This window comes from Marmota marmota, unplaced genomic scaffold (genome assembly GCF_001458135.2).
Source record: "Marmota marmota marmota unplaced genomic scaffold, marMar, whole genome shotgun sequence".
Taxonomy (NCBI): domain Eukaryota; kingdom Metazoa; phylum Chordata; class Mammalia; order Rodentia; family Sciuridae; genus Marmota; species Marmota marmota.
The window spans coordinates 6,806,498-6,822,315 of record NW_026000206.1 but is presented as its reverse complement, the minus strand read 5'-3'; the positions used below and the strand labels follow the sequence as shown (position 1 = coordinate 6,822,315).

Sequence of the window (15,818 nt, the reverse complement as noted above, 5' to 3'; positions counted from 1 at the left end):
CCCTGGGCTGGGAGGGCAGCCTTTTCTGGGATGGGACAAGCAGTTCCCGGTGCCTCCACCCAGGGCTCTTTCTGACAGCTCGGGAGCCAGGCCACAGCCTATCAGCCCTTCCCAGTGGTTGGTGTCTGCAAAATGCTAAGGACGGAGACCCAGTGATTTCAACGACAGCATCAATGCCACCACTGCCACCTGTTTCCTCGTGGCTGGCCGGTGCTCCCTGCTTCACACACATTAGCCACACTTTAATTCCCACACCAGCCAAAGGTGGGTGTCCTGCTCCCTACTTCACAGGTATGGAAAGCAGCTTAGTATCTAGCTCAAAGTCTCCCCAAGAGTAAAATTACTTATCCAACGTGCATTCCTAAACCGACTAGTCAGATCGCCGAGACTCCTGAGTGGGTCTGAGTCTACTGGGGAGATGAGACCACTGCCCAGACCCGCATCCTGTCTGCATGTGCTTTGGGCATTCCAGCTCTTTGCAACTGGCTCTTCAGTTCTGACCTACTTGCAGTAAAGCCTGGTGCAAAGATCATCAGGGATTCTGCTTCTAGCTGTAATACAGTTGTTTTGAACATGCTGATTTTCCCAATGCAAACAACTAGAGAAACTGGATATAACACACACACACACACACACACACGAAAGGGAATAGAACCTTGTGACCTGTGGGACAATATTCTGTAGTTGAACATTTGTTTAGTTGGATTCTCAGAAAGGGAGGAGAGAAGGCAGAAAAAAACACTTGAAGAAATAATGACAACATTTTTCAAATTTGGTGAAAATCTATAAAGCCACGAACCCAGAATTCTTAACAACCCCTAGCAAGATGCCAAAGCACATTATATAGTCAACCTGATGAAAACCAGTAATAAAATAATTTTTTTCGGTCTTTCTTTTCTTTTTCTTTTGAGACATGTTCTCACTAAGTTTCTTAAGTCCTCATTAAGTTGTTGAGGCTGGCCTCCAACTTGTGATTCTCCTGCCTCAGCCTCCTGAGTCTCTGGAATTACATACAGGTGTGCCACTGTGGCTATCAAAAAAAGGGAATTTTTTTTGGCCATGCTGGGGATTGAACTCAGGGCGTTGGATTTTTAACTTGGTTTATTTATATGTGGTGAATCCAGGGCCTCACACATGCTAGGCAAGCACTCTACCACTGAGCCACAACCCCAGCTCCAAAAAGGGGAAATCTTAAAAACAGCCTTATGGTGCTGTGGTGGAGGCTGCTTCTCCCAGCACTGGGGAGGCTGAGGTGGGAGGATCACTTGGGCCCAGGAGCTCTAGACCAGCCTGGGCAACATAGTGATACCCTGTCTCTACTTAAATAAATAAATAGATAACTAAATAAATAAATTTAAAAATCCAGCCACAGTTGTTTATTTTAAGCACATCAGAGACAAAGGAACCATGACTGTAGACCTCTGTCACAAACTGTCTAGGCCAGAAGATAACAGAAAAATGTCTCTAAAGTACAGAAAGCAAAAAGCCTATAAACTAGATTTCTATATTTAGTAGATGTATTTTTTTTTTTTTTTGTACAGGGGATTCAACTCAGGGGCACTCAACCACTGAGCCACATCCCCAGCCCTATTTTGTATTTTATTCAGAGACAGGGTCTTACTGAGTTGCTTAGCACCTCACCATTGTTGAGGCTGGCTTTGAACCCATGATCCTCCTGTCTCAGCCTCCCCAACCGCTGGGATTACAGGCATGCGCCACCACGCCTAGCTAGACGTATCTTCTGTAAATGAAGCCAACATAAAAATCTTTCTCAGATGGAGGGAAAGGGAAGCCAAGAGAATCCATTGGTAGCAGACCCGATCTACAAAAAAAAAAAAAAAAAAGAAAAAGGCAATTTTTCAGGAAGAAGGAAAATGATACGAGAATGAAATCTGAATCTATACAAAGGAGTAAAATTTGTCAGAAATTGTTAATATATGGGTAAACACAAAACTTGTGTAATTCCAATAAAGCCATACTGAGAGGTATAGTCTAGTCTTAAAGGTATATAGAAGAAAAGAGCAAAGGCTGTGTCCATCACAGAAGCTAGAAAAAGGTCAATAATAAGTGAAATTCAAATAAAGTGGTAAAAAGCAAATAATAAAGATAAAAGTGGAAATTGATTTCTTTAAATGTGCATTTGAGAAAAACAACAAAGCCAAAGTTGTTTCTTTTTTAAAACATAATGTATAGATCTACAGCAAGACTGATCAAGAAAACAACCTTACCAATACTGACAAAGGGAGCATAATTATCATACAGCAGGTAATAAAATATAGCAAGATCCCGCAACCTAAGGAAATAAATATGCACGGCAGTATTTAAAGATGAAATAGCATGATATAGGGCTGGGGGTGTGGCTCAAGCGGTAGCGCGCTCGCCTGTCTTGCGTGCGGCCTGGGTTCGATCCTCAGCACCACATACAAACAAAGATGTTGTGTCCACCAAATACTAAAAAATAAATATTAAAATTCTCTCTCTCTCTCCCTCTAAAAAAAAAATTTAAAAATAGTATAATGATATAAACAACTTTAGGTCAACAATTTTAAATCTAGACGAAGTGGACAAATTGTGTGAAAAACAAGAATATGAGGAAGTCCCATCTACTAAATAAATTGAATCAGAATAAAAAAACTTCACACACAAGACAACCCCTCCATCTCCAACTACAAAGGCTTCACCAGTGGATTCTTTCAAACAATTTAAGAAAAAATTTAAAAAGCTCCAATGTCACATAAACTCTTCTGGAGAATGCAGGCAGATGTCTCCACAGCATCGAAGGCCTGCAGCAGCTCACACTCACAAAGGGGACACTGAGAATGGTCAAACCTGAGACAGCCACACTCAGATTCATGTCCTCAGCCACCCTCTGCAGAGTGCTGAGGAGCTCCAGTACAGATGGGACACCGTCCAACTCATTTTATAAAGCCAATATGACCTTGATTTCAAAACCTGATAAGGACATTACAAAAAAGAACAATTACAAGTGAATCTCTGTCGTGAACTGAAGCAAAATCCCTTAGCAAAATATTAGCAAACAAAATCCAGTGATGTACGAAAAGGCTAATACCTCTAACTAGAAAGTTGGTTTATCTTTCAGATAAAAGATTGTTTTAACATTTAAAAATTAACCAAAAAGAAAGTTAGTTTATTCTATAAATGAAAGGTTGTTTAACATTTAAAATCAATCAACATCGCCCGGTGCAGTGGCATATGCCTGAAATTTCAGTGGCTCAAGAGGCTGAGAAAGGAAGATCACAAGTTCAAAGCCAGCCTCAGCAATTTAGTGAGGCCCTAAGCCAACTTAGTGAGACCCTGTCTCAAAATAAAAAATAAAAAAAGGGCTGGAGATGTGGCTCAGTGGTTAAGCACTCCTGGGTTCAATGGTTCAATTCCCTGTATCTCACCCCCCCCAAAAAAAAGTCAATCAATGTGCTTTACCACATATAATCAAATAAAAATTTGATAAAATTAAATATAAATTGATAGTAATAAGAAGAAAATGTCAGAAAACTAGGAATAGGTTTATAGAAAAGTTAAAAACTTCCTCACTCTGATAGGATATCTGTGAAAATCTATAGTAAGTATATTATTGATGTGAAATATTAAAAATTTTCTTTCTGAGATCAGGAATGAGACCAACACTTCTGTTTGACATTATAATGGAGACCTAAGTGTGAAAAGGGAAAAAAAAGAGGAAAAGGTATAAAGACTGGAAAGGAAGAAATAAGATGGTCTTTATCCACAGGAAACATGATTATACACAGAAAACCCAGAAGTCAAGAGAAAGCCTTTTTAGACTAATAAATGAATTTAGCAAGTTGCAAAATACAAAGTCAATGTCACAAAAAATCACTTGCACTTCAATGATAATAACAAATAAATAGAAAATGAAATTTAAAACACAATATTACTTACAATAATAAATGTATATGCACATATATAAACACACATGAAAAAAACGACATCAAATGCCTTGGAATAAAACTATTTAGGGGGTCTGGGAATGTAGCTCAGTGGTAAAGCACTTGCCTAGCACGAGTGAGGCACTGGGTTCAATCCTCAGTGCCACATAAAAATGAATAAATAAAATAAAGATGTTGTGTCCATCTACAAAAAAAAAAATTAAAAAAAAAACGAATTAGGCTATGTAAGACCTCTTCACAGAATACAAATCAAAAGTGTGAAAAATTTTTAAAAGACCTAAATAAATAGACAGATGTATCTGGTTCATAGATTAGAAAACTTAATATTGCATTGATGTCAATTCTTCTCAACTGATCTATAGATTCAATGTAATAAAAATCCCAGCAAGATTATTTGGGGGATTGTAGAAGTTGACAGGTTGATTCTAAAATTCATATGGAAATGCAAGGAGCCAAGAAAGGGCAAGAACAAAGTTCAAAGATTTCTACTCCAACAGTTATGATCAGCCTACAGAAGATAAATTAGTCTGGAACAAAGAGAGTTCAGAAACAGATCTACATTGGCTATGTGACCATTGTGACAATTTGAAAAAGGGGAATGGGTCATCTTTAATAACTAGGGCTGAGTCAATTGTATTTTGGGAGGGAAAATTAAACTTTGACTTTTAGATCACATAACACACAAAACATTAACCCTGACTTCACACCATGTACAAAAATCAAAGAGTGAATAATTAAAGCCCTAAAACATCTATGAAAAATCTCAACAGAAAAGTTTTATGACCTTAGAATAGGTAAAAATTTCTTCAACAAGATGCAAAAACACACTTAACTATAAAGAAAAGTAGTTGGCAAATTGAATTAGATTATTATTAAAAATTTTGGGGTCTGAGGATATAGCTCAGTTGGTAAAGTGCTTGCCTTGCATGCACGAGGCCCCGGGTTCAATCCCCAGCACCACAAAAAAAAAAAAAAAAGAAAAGAAAAAAAGATTTACGGGCTGGGGTTGTGGCTCAGTGGTAGGGCGCTTGCCTAGCATGTGTGAGGCACTGGGTTCGATTTTCAGCACCACATACAAAAACATAAAATAAAGGTCCATCAACAACTTAAAAAAATATTTTAAAAAAAATTTTTGTTCAGAAAAAAAAAAGAAAAACACTGTTAGAGGAGTAAAAAGTGAAGTCACATACATATGTATCTTAAAAATTAGTGTCTGGAATATACATGAATTCTTACAAATCAGTAGGAAAAAGGCAGACAAATAGTAGAAAAACAGTCAAAGCCTCAAACAAAGCTTCACAAAAGAAATTTTGCAAATGTCCAGTGAACACATGGAAAACTGCTCATCCTCTTAATTTCCAGGGAGCACCAACTGCAAACCACAATGGCCACTCAAACTAGCTGGTGTGGCTCACATGGGTTCAACTGACCACACCAAGTGTGGGCAGCAACGAGTCCTGGAACTGTACTGTTGGGACTGTAGGGGTGCGACCACAGCGGAAAGTGTTGGCTACACCTGCTAAAGGGGAATGCTTGCAGGCTTACAACATGTTACCAAAACACACACGATAAGGAGTAGACCTGCAGCATTGGCATGCACATCCCCTGAAAATTCTCAATTCCCTGTCAACATTTGAACAACTGCTGGACTCCACAAGGAGTCTAAGGAACAGAGTGCAGAGTGAAAGAAGCAGGCTAGTTGATAAACACACAAAAGATGTCAGGAAATATCAGCAGAGCAGGGCTAATGACCTGAGTGGACAGAAAGGGGCATTCTTAGGTTCTGGTCTGTTCTATTTCATCAGCTTTGTGCCAATTATATAAGTAGGTTGATTTTGTGAAACTCCAACAAGCTGTGTGTTTATTATTTGGGCACTTTTCTGTATTTATGCTACACTTTGATAAACAAAAGAGAAAAAAGGAGAAAGAGGAGAGAGTGGATAAAAAAAAAAAAAGATAGAGAGGAGAGAAGCACTAAGGAAACAGGGCAGGAAATTGGTCCCACATGGTCCCCAGGTGCCTAGAGCACCCTCTCCAGCATCTGTGAGGCATGGTGTACTCACATGGCTTTGGTCTGGAGCAGATGGCTAGAGAGAGGTGCCAGGGCTCTCTCCCGCCTGCCCCCTGTTCCTGAGGGCTTGAATGTCACTCAGTCCTGCCCACAACTCTGCCCACTCTCCCTGGGTGGATGGAGATTTGAGTGCCAGCCTCCGGATAAAGAAGGGGATTAATTTGATCCTCCACCTGGGTACCTGTACTTGGGCAGGCTGAGGGAATGAGCAGGTGGGATGTGTGTGTGAGCTGCAGAGATGGGCTGGACCTCCACTTGATGTAGCCTTTCCTGTCCGAGCTGGGCAGGGGAAGGAGTATGCTGGTCAGAAAAAGGGTCACCAAGATTGCAGCTGCCCCAAGTGAGGTCCCCTTATCCTTACCTATTCTGGTCTGCCTGCATCAAGGTGGCAGGACACGTGAAGGGCATCACAGGTTGGACAGAAGATAGCACGCTCTCTGAGCAGTATGCCAGGCCTGTGAGGCTGCAGAGCGAATGCCTCAGCCTGTTCTTTGTTTACTTTTATCAGGACAAATGCTGCCCAAGACGATGTCCATTGTCCTTCCCTGGGCTGGCATCCTCTGAATCTATCATGGTCAGGAGCAGATGCAGCTGTAAGAGGAGATAGGAGGTCTAAGCTCTGGCTCTTTCACTGGTTTATGAGTTTGAGATTACTCCTTGTCCCCTCCTTGGAAAACAAGGACAGCATCGTAGCTGGCCAATATGGTAGCCATAAGCCACATGGCTGCAGGGATTTAGATCTACATTTAAATTAGTTAACATCGAAGACAATTTAAAACTCAGTTCTTTAGTTTTGCCTGTCATACTTCAAGTACTTAGTAGCCACATGTGACTAGATGCAAACTGTACTGAACAGTGAAGAGAGAACATTTTTACCATGACAGGAAATTCTACAGGGCAGTGCTGGGCTGGACCCATCTGTGGTTAGATGACCTTTTATTCTTCTTCCGACCAAAGTGGGGGTCAGTATCACCACTGGGAACACGTTGGTGCAAAACCCTGTGGTGCTTTCTGGGACCCCTGATGTGCTGGAGGGAGGGGCTCAGGAGAGAAGCCAGAGCTGCACGACCAGGGAACCCTCCAAGCTGGACCACAGAGGAAACCTGGGGAGGTGCGAGCAGGCAGAGAGCATGCCTCGCTCTGAGAGGAAAGAGGACAGGAAGGCCCCGCTCCCAGAACACCCATGACAGTAAGACGGTCGGGATTACTTGTGGGACCCACCAGCTTAAGGGATTATGCAGACACCAGCGCGAGGAGGGCAAACCTCCTCCCTGCCCTGCCTCGTGGATTTTCTCTCTTGGCTTTTCTGTAACCCAAGGTGACTGTTCATCCATGTGTGTTCATTTCTTCCCGTCCATACAGCCCACAAGGGAATCACAGAGTTTTCCTGACCCTGATTGACCCATGATGTTACCAGGCTTTGCCAGTTTTTCTCAGGAAAGAACAGTCCATGAAGCAGGTTGTAGGGTGTCCTACTAAACTACCATCCTTTTGTTTTTGTTTGTTTGTTTTTGGTAGGTTCTGGGAATTGAATCCAGGGGTATGCTACCACTGAGCTATACCCCAACCCTTTTTTTATTTTTTTTTTATTTTGAGGCAGGGTCACTTAAGCTGCCCAGGCTTGCCTTGAACTTGTGATCTTCTTGCCTCAGCTTCATGAGTTACTGGAATTCCAGGTGTGCACCACCAAGACTGGCTAAAACCATTCTCCTTTAAATGCCATTTGGACCCTTGAGTTCAGTTAGACAAGAGGTTATGTGATGACCCATTTAAGGGTATCCAGGACATGGGATTTTGATGCTAAAGCCTGGAAATCTCTGGAAAATCAGGAAGAGTTCGTCACACTAATTAGCGACTACTGTCCAAGAGAACTACACTTTCAAAATGCTGCTGGCCCCATGGACTTCAGCAATTGAAGCTATTTTTAGAAATGTCACCAGAGAAGAGGATTTGATTTAAAGGATTAAATAATGTTCATCATCAAAGGGGAGAATGAAGCAGACCAAGTACCCTCACCCAAAAGACTCTTGCCATAATTAACCTTCTCCGAAGACCCTCCCCATAATTATGCTTCTTGTCACAAAGATTTTTACAGAGTGTCAACAGAATGTCCACAGGATTTCTCTGCAGAGGGCATTGTGGTTTGACGCTTCCTTTTTTTGTAAGTGCCAGGTTTGCAGACAAAGGTGTTAAAGAGTCTGTCTCAAAGAGAGCTAGTTGCTATGCAAAAGATACAGTCTCTGTTTTCTTGGTAAAAACTTACAAGGGATGGGGTTGTGGCTCAGTTGTAGAGCGCTTACCTAGCATGTGTGGGGCACTGGATTTGATTCTCATCACTGCATATAGGTAAATGAATAAAATAAAGGTCTATCAACATCTAAAAATATATATATTTTTTAATCTTATAAAACCTTTGTCTATCTTAAGAGTATGGGACAAAGTCTAATTGTTATGTACTCATCTACTGACATGTAACTACTCCACTGAATATAAAATTCAAAGAATTTCCAGACTCAGGGTCCAGAAATTTTAAGTATTAGCCCCTCTGGACCACTGCAGCTAAAACATAAACCTGCTTGCTGAAAATTCCTTGGATGTCCAGCCTCATCAGTCCTACATCACAGTAAAACATGGCAGACACTTGGATATTTGTAAAGTGAACGGATATGTAGATGCATGGACCCGCCCTCTGGGGCCTCCAGCCATCTGTTCCATGCTAGGCTGTGCCCAGCACTTCGTCTTTCTGAAGTCTGAGAATGGCCTCTCTCAAGACCTGTCCCTACTGAGAAGGGCACATTGGACCGATTGTTTTGCAGAGCTACAGCTGGGAGGCAGATCAGACTCTGACTACAGAAAGCCAAGCTTGGACATAAGACCGAGTCAGAGAAGAGGAAGACCTGTCCTCTGGCAGAGTCTCTGCTCCAGGAGGTTTTCCTCAGTGGTGGGACCCCTCTGTACAAGCAGATTTATAAACACTGACTTGGAATTTTCCAGAAAGATGGATTCACTGAAACTTGGAATCTAGCAAGTCATCTATGGCCACCTCTTACTTGCAGAGCAAGAAACTGGAGTGGGTGTTTTGCTCAAAATCACAATTTTCTCATCTCCTCATTTCAGTTCAGGGTCTCTGTCATTGGTACTGAGAATGGAGCCCCCCGGCATTCTATGACTGAGATACACCCTCAACTCTTCTTTACTTCTTTTTCTTTCTTTCTTTCTTTCTATTTTTAAAATTTATTTGGTATTAGTTCTAATCAGTTATACACGACAGCAGAAAGCTTTTCAATTTATTGTACACAAATAGAGCACAATTTCTCATTTCCTTGGTTGTACACTATGTAGAGTCACACCACAAGTGCAGTCATACATATACCTAGGGTAATGAAGTCTATCTCATTCTGCCATCTTTCCTATCCCCATGCCCCCTCCCTTCCACTCCCTCCCCTTTGCCTTACCTAAAGTTCCTCCATTCCTCCCATTCCCCCCACCCCCATTATGGACCAGCATCCACTTCTCAGAGAAAACATTCAGCCTTTGGTTTTTGGGGATTGGTTTACTTTACTTAGCATGATGTTCTCCAACTCCATCCACTTACCTGCAAATGCCATAATTTTATTCTCTTTTAATGCTGAGTAATATTCCATCATGTATCTATACTACAGTTTCTTTATCCATTCATCTATTGAAGGGCATCTAGGTTAGTTGCACAATTCAGCTATTATGAATTGAGTTGCTATAAACATTGATGTGGTTGCGTTACTATAGTATGCTGATTTTAAGTCCTTTAGGTATAGACTGAGGAGTGGGATAGCTGGGTAAGATGGTGGTTCCATTCCAAGTTTGCTAAGGAATCTCCATACTGCTTTCCAGAGTGGTTGCACCAATTTGCAGTCCTATCAGCAATGTATGAGTGTGCCTTCCCCCACCCATCCTCACCAATACTTACTGTTGTTTGTATTCTTGATAACTGCCATTCTGACTATCATGAGAGGAAATCTTAGAGTAGTTTTGATTTGCATTTCTCTAATGACTAGAGATGTTGAACACTGTTTCATATATTTGTCGATCAATTGTATCTGTTCTTCTGAGAAGTGTCTGTTCAGATCCTTAGTCCATTTATTGATTGGGTTGTTTGTTTCTTTGGTGTTAAGTTCTTTTGAGTTCTTTATATATCCTGGAGATTAGTGCTCTACCTGTCCTGCAAGTAGCAAACATTTGCTCCAAAAATGTAGGCACTTTCTTCACCTCATTGTTGTTTCTTTTGCTGAGAAGAAACTTTTTAGTTTGAATCCATCCTGTTTATTGATTTTATTTCTTGTGCTTTAGAAGCTTGTAAAGAAAGTCAGGGCCCAATCCAATGTGATGAAGATTTGGGCCTTCTTTTTCCTCTATTAGGCACAGGGTCTCTAGTCTGATTCCTAGGTCCTTGATCCACTTTGAGTTTTGTATGTGGTGAGAGATAGGGCTTTTGTTTCATTTTGCTGCATATGGATTTCCAGTTTTCCTAGCACCATTTGTTGAAGAGGCTATCTTTTCTCCAATGTATATTTTTGGTGCCTTTGTCTAGTATGAGATAACTGTATTTATGTGGGTTTGTCTCTGTGTCTTCTATTCTGTACCATTGGTCTACATGTCTATTTTGGTGCCAATACCATGCCATTTTTGTTACTATAGCTTTGTGGTATAGTTTAAGGTCTGGTATTATCTTCTTGATTTTTTATTTTGAGGCAGGGCTCCCTAAGTTGCCAGGCTGACCTGAAACTTGTGATCCTCCTGCCTCAGCCTCCAAAGTAGCTGGGATCACAGGTGTTCAGGGTTCTTTCTACTGTGCAGCGGTGGCCCTCTTGTGGCCATGGTGGGATGTTGGAGACTCCAACCTTGGGCCTTTCCTTGGTGACCCAGATGCTGACCAGCTTGGTCAGTTGGTGGGGTACTTTATTCCACTCTTCCCAGTTTTGGGGTTGAAGGATCCAGGCTGATGTATTTTCTGCTCCATGCAGAGGGTCATGCACGGTGGGATTTCCTCACCTTCCACCAATGTTCAATATTAACACCCAAATTTGCTCCCACCTGTAGCAGGTAATAATTGCTGCCCAACAATTAACCCCCAAAACATAGTAGCTTAAAGCCACAACTTTTTATTCAGCTCTTTATTCTGTAGGGTGGCAATTTCAGCCGGGCACAGGAGGGAAGTTTTGGTTTTAACTCAGGTCTCCATTTTTTCTGCAATCAGTCTGTGAGACGGATGGATGGATCTGCTATATATTTTAGGTTATTTCAAGAATTAGAGAAAATACATTAATTCATTACTTCTTTTTTAAATTTATTTTTTAGGTGTAGATGGCCACAACACAATGCCTTTATTTATTATTTTTTTAAAGTGGTACTGAGGATCCAACCCGGGCCCCGCCCATGCTAGGCAAGTGCTCTACGGCTGAGCCACAATCCCAGCCCAATTCATTACTTCTTTATTTGCTTATATTCCATAGCAGTCATTGCATATTTTAAAAATCCCATCTGGGATTATTTGCCCTGTTGTGTTTTCATTATTTCCCCCACATTTTATTTATTTATATATAACAGCAGAATGCATTACAATTCTTATTACATATTTCCCCCATTTTTTAAAGTGTAAAATGCCCTATGTACAGAAAAGTTGAAAGAATAATACATAGATACCTGTGTCCCTATCACTCAGATTCAACAATTGTTGAAACTATCTGTCATTGTCATTTTCTGCTTGTGTGTGTTTTCATTTGGTTCCTCTTGTTTGGGTCCTGGGGATTGAATCCAGGGGTGTTCCACCACTGAACCCTATCTCAAGCCCTTTTTATTTATTTTTTATTTTGAGACAGTGTCTTGCTAAGTTCCTGAGGCTGGCCTTGAACTCACAATCCTCCTGCCTCAGCCTCTCCAGCAGCTCGGATTTTAGGCATGCACCATCATGACCAGCTTGCATGTATGTTTTGAGCAATTTGAATGTAATCTGAAGCTTGGATTTCCCCCAGATCAAAAAATTGTCTCTCTTACTTATACCATTATTCGTACCTAAGAAAACTCAGAATAATTTCCTATTCCACATTCTCCAAATGTCCTGTGTGTGTGCACGTGCATGTGAGAGTGCACACATGTAGACTTGTGCACATACTAGGACAGCAGTCTACCAGTGAGCTACATCCCCAACTCACTGTCCAGATTTTTTTTTAAATATTTATTGTTTAGTTGTAGTTGGACACAATACCTTTTTTTAAAAAAATATTTTTTTAGTTTTAGGTGAACACAATATCTGTTGGGAGTCGCCCGGGCTCCAAAGACTAATTTCCCCATCCCCCAAGAAGAGCCCACCAATGGTGAGCCCTGCTGGCTCACATGATCCTTAACCACCAATCAAAAAGCACCCCATGCTAACTGTCAAACCCTTCAACCATTAAACTGTCATAACTGTCAACACCCCCCCCTCGGCTCTATAAATAGGCAGAGCTGTTCCTCAATAAACGGGCATTTTCTCCCACAGCAAGCCTTGATCGTTCTTTCAATATCTTTATTTTACATTTATGTGGTGCCGAGGATCGAACCCAGTGCCCCAAGCATGCTAGGGGAACACTCCACCAATGAGCCACAATCCCAGCCCTGGACACAATACCTTTATTTTATTTATTTTTACGTTGAAAAGGTTAAGAATGTAAGAATTAAGTTCTGTTTTCCTGGGACCTGAAACTCATGTAGAAGTTGAAAACAACTCCCGGAAATGCCCACTGATCATCTGGTTGCTCTATGAAAACGATCCCTCCCAGAAACCGTGCAATGATTGGCTATGCTATATGTGAAGTCCCTGCCCTCTCCAAGGAAAGTATATAAGCTCTGCTTAAGCTGTTCCCGGGGCTCTCTCTCTGCTCTATTCAAGTGAGCTCTGAGCCCCAGCATGCTGAACCCCCAATAAACCCTTTGCTGTTGCATGAGACAGTCTCTTGGTGGTCTCTTCCTCCGACGCTAGCCCGACCTTTACATCTGGAGGTCCCACTGAGATCTGGCAGCGGCGGACGAAAGACCCCAACGGGCTCCTCTCAGGGTAAGTAAGGCGCCTCTTTCCGGTTTCAGGTTTCAGGTTAGGGCTTGGCAAAGTGGCTGTCGGTGAAGAGTGTGAGCTCTCTCCAACGGTGGCTGAGAGACGTGTCACAGAACCACAGGCCACGTCCCTGGGGGACGCCCCAGAGGACTTGGGAAATCGAGGTCCTCGACTCGGTGATATTTTGTTTCGGATTCGGTATTGCCAGCCCATCGGGTTTTGCCAGCTACTCAGTCCTGGTCTCAGTGTTGGACGTCCATTGTCTGTCTTTATTGTCTTGTCTTGTCTGTGTCGTGTGTCGTTGCTTTCACTGTTTGTGTATCTTTCATTATGGGACAGAGCAACTTCAACGCCTCTGTCCCTGACCCTTGATCACTGGACCGAAGTCCGCTTAAGGGCTCAGCATCTTTCTTTTTCAGTAAAACGCCGGACCTGGCAGACTCTCTGTGCCTCAGAATGGCCCACCTTTGGAGTCGGATGGCCCCCAGAAGGATCTTTCTACTTCCCACTAATTCAAAAAGTCAGAGATATTGTCTTTCAGCCGGGGCCACATAGCCATCCAGATCAACAGCCGTATATCTTAACTTGGCAGGACCTCTGCGAATCTCCTCCTCCATGGGTGAAGCCTTTCCTTGTCCCTGCCCCCGCTCCTACTCCTTCCCCCATGATTCTGTCTCTCAAACCCTCTGCTCCTCCTCCTCCTCCACCCTCTGTTCTCCCTGAGTCTCAAGATTTGACTCTACTGGACTCTCCTCCCCTCCCTTATCCCCTGCCCTCGTCCCCCAACCCCCAACGCCCTCTAAGTGATTCCCCTGCTGCTGACTCAGCCTCTCCGCCATTGGAGGAAGCTAGGCCGGCCCAGCGCCCTCCAGATGACTCCCCCGTGGCACACACAGCCCCTCCTCCCCTGGAGGAAGCTGGCCCAGCTAAAGGAACTCGCCGGCGGCGAATGATTGAAAACCCTGGAGCTCCCGTGATGCTCCCCCTCCGTCCCTACGGGCCAATGATTAACGACGGCCATGGGGGAGAAATGCAAGCCTACCAGTATTGGCCTTTCTCCTCTTCAGACCTATATAACTGGAAAAATAACAATCCCCCTTTTTCCGAGGACCCCACCCAGCTCACAGGTCTGGTTGAGTCATTGATGTTTTCACACCAGCCTACTTGGGATGACTGCCAACAACTCCTAGGCACTCTCTTCATGACAGAGGAACGAGAGAGAATCCTCCTGGAAGCTAGAAAAAATATCCTCGGACCAGATGGGCGACCGACACAACTTCCCAACATAATCGAAGCCGGCTTCCCCTTGAACCGACCCAACTGGGACCCCAACACCTTTGAAGGTAGGGAGCATCTGTCCACTTATCGCTGGGCTCTAATAGTGGGTGTCCAAGCGTCCGCTAGGTGACCAACTAATTTGGCCAAGGTAAGAGAGATTATTCAAGGGCCTGATAAATCTCCCTCTATGTTTCTAGAGAGAATTATGGAGGCATATAGGAGATATACTCCTTTCGATCCTCAGGCAGAGGATCAAAAGGCATCTGTCACGATGGCCTTTATTGGGCAAGCTGCCCTGGATATTAAAAGAAAGTTACAACGCTTAGATGGATTACAAGATATGACTTTGAGAGATTTAGTCAGAGAAGCCGAGAAGGTATACTATAAGAGAGAAACTGAGGAAAAGAAGGAACAAAGGAGGGAGAAAGAAAGGGAGCAAAGGGAGGATGAGAGAAGCAAAAGACAGACTAAGGCATTGACTAAGGTCCTGGTCACAACAACAAATAGGCCAGAAATTAAGAAACAGGGAGACAGGAAGGGATACCTGGGCCCACGCCAGAGGCCACCCCTGGCCTCAGATCAATGTGCCTACTGTAAAGAAAAAGGACACTGGGCCAAAGAGTGCCCTAGAAAGAGACAGCCACGCCAGCCAGCCATTCTGACTCTGGAGGATGACTAGGAAAGTCGGGGCTCGGATCCCCTCCCTGAGCTCAGGGTAACTTTTGAAGTGGAGGGGACCCCAGTAAACTTTGAAGTGGATACAGGGGCAGTATACTCAGCCCTTAAGGCCCCATTGGGCCCTCTATCAAATAAAAGGTCTCTAGTTCAAGGGGCTAACGGCAGTAAATATCGGGCTTGGACAACTAAGAGGACCATGGACCTGGGGAAAGGAAAAGTCCATCACTCCTTCCTAGTAATCCCAGAATGCCCGGCCCCATTGATGGGCAGAGATCTGCTCACCAAGCTCCGGGCCAGAATAACTTTTAACCCTGAAGGTCCCCAAGTGGAATTTCTAAATCCTTCAGTAAAAACTCCTATAATCACGGCTTTAACTATGTCAGTAGAAAATGTACATCAACTCACTCACCTTGGTTCAAAGAAACTGCAGGCATTCCTGAAGGATCAAGAACAGAGTTTTCCACTAACTGACTCACAGCGAAAGGAAATAGCTGAACGGGTAACAAAAGCCTGTCGGGTCTGTCAATTGGTTAATGCTTACCCTTCCAAGCTTCCTGTAGGAAAGCGCCTACGAGGAACCAGACCAGGACAATTCTGGGAAGTGGACTTTACTGAAATTAAGCCAGCAAGGTATGGACTTAAATATCTCCTAATCTTTGTAGATACATTTTCAGGATGGATTGAAGCCTTCCCCACAAAAAAAGAAATGGCGCAAATGGTGGTCAAGAAGATCCTGGAAGATATTTTTCCAAGATACGGCCTGCCTAAGGTAATAGGGTCTGATAATGGACCGGCGTTC

The 15,818-nt window shown here is 43.0% G+C and overlaps 1 protein-coding gene across 1 annotated transcript in view; it reads left to right on the top strand.

The window, feature by feature from the left end:
- Positions 1-5,341: 5,341 nt before the first annotated feature.
- Positions 5,342-15,818, top strand: part of LOC107152916 — a 16,550-nt gene continuing 6,073 nt past the window's right edge. Inside the window, exons 1-3 of the mRNA XM_048791453.1 lie at positions 5,342-5,405; positions 13,096-14,406; positions 15,580-15,814. Of these exons, the coding sequence (XP_048647410.1) occupies positions 5,342-5,405; positions 13,096-14,406; positions 15,580-15,814 (1,610 nt within the window). The remainder of the gene's footprint in view (positions 5,406-13,095; positions 14,407-15,579; positions 15,815-15,818) is intronic.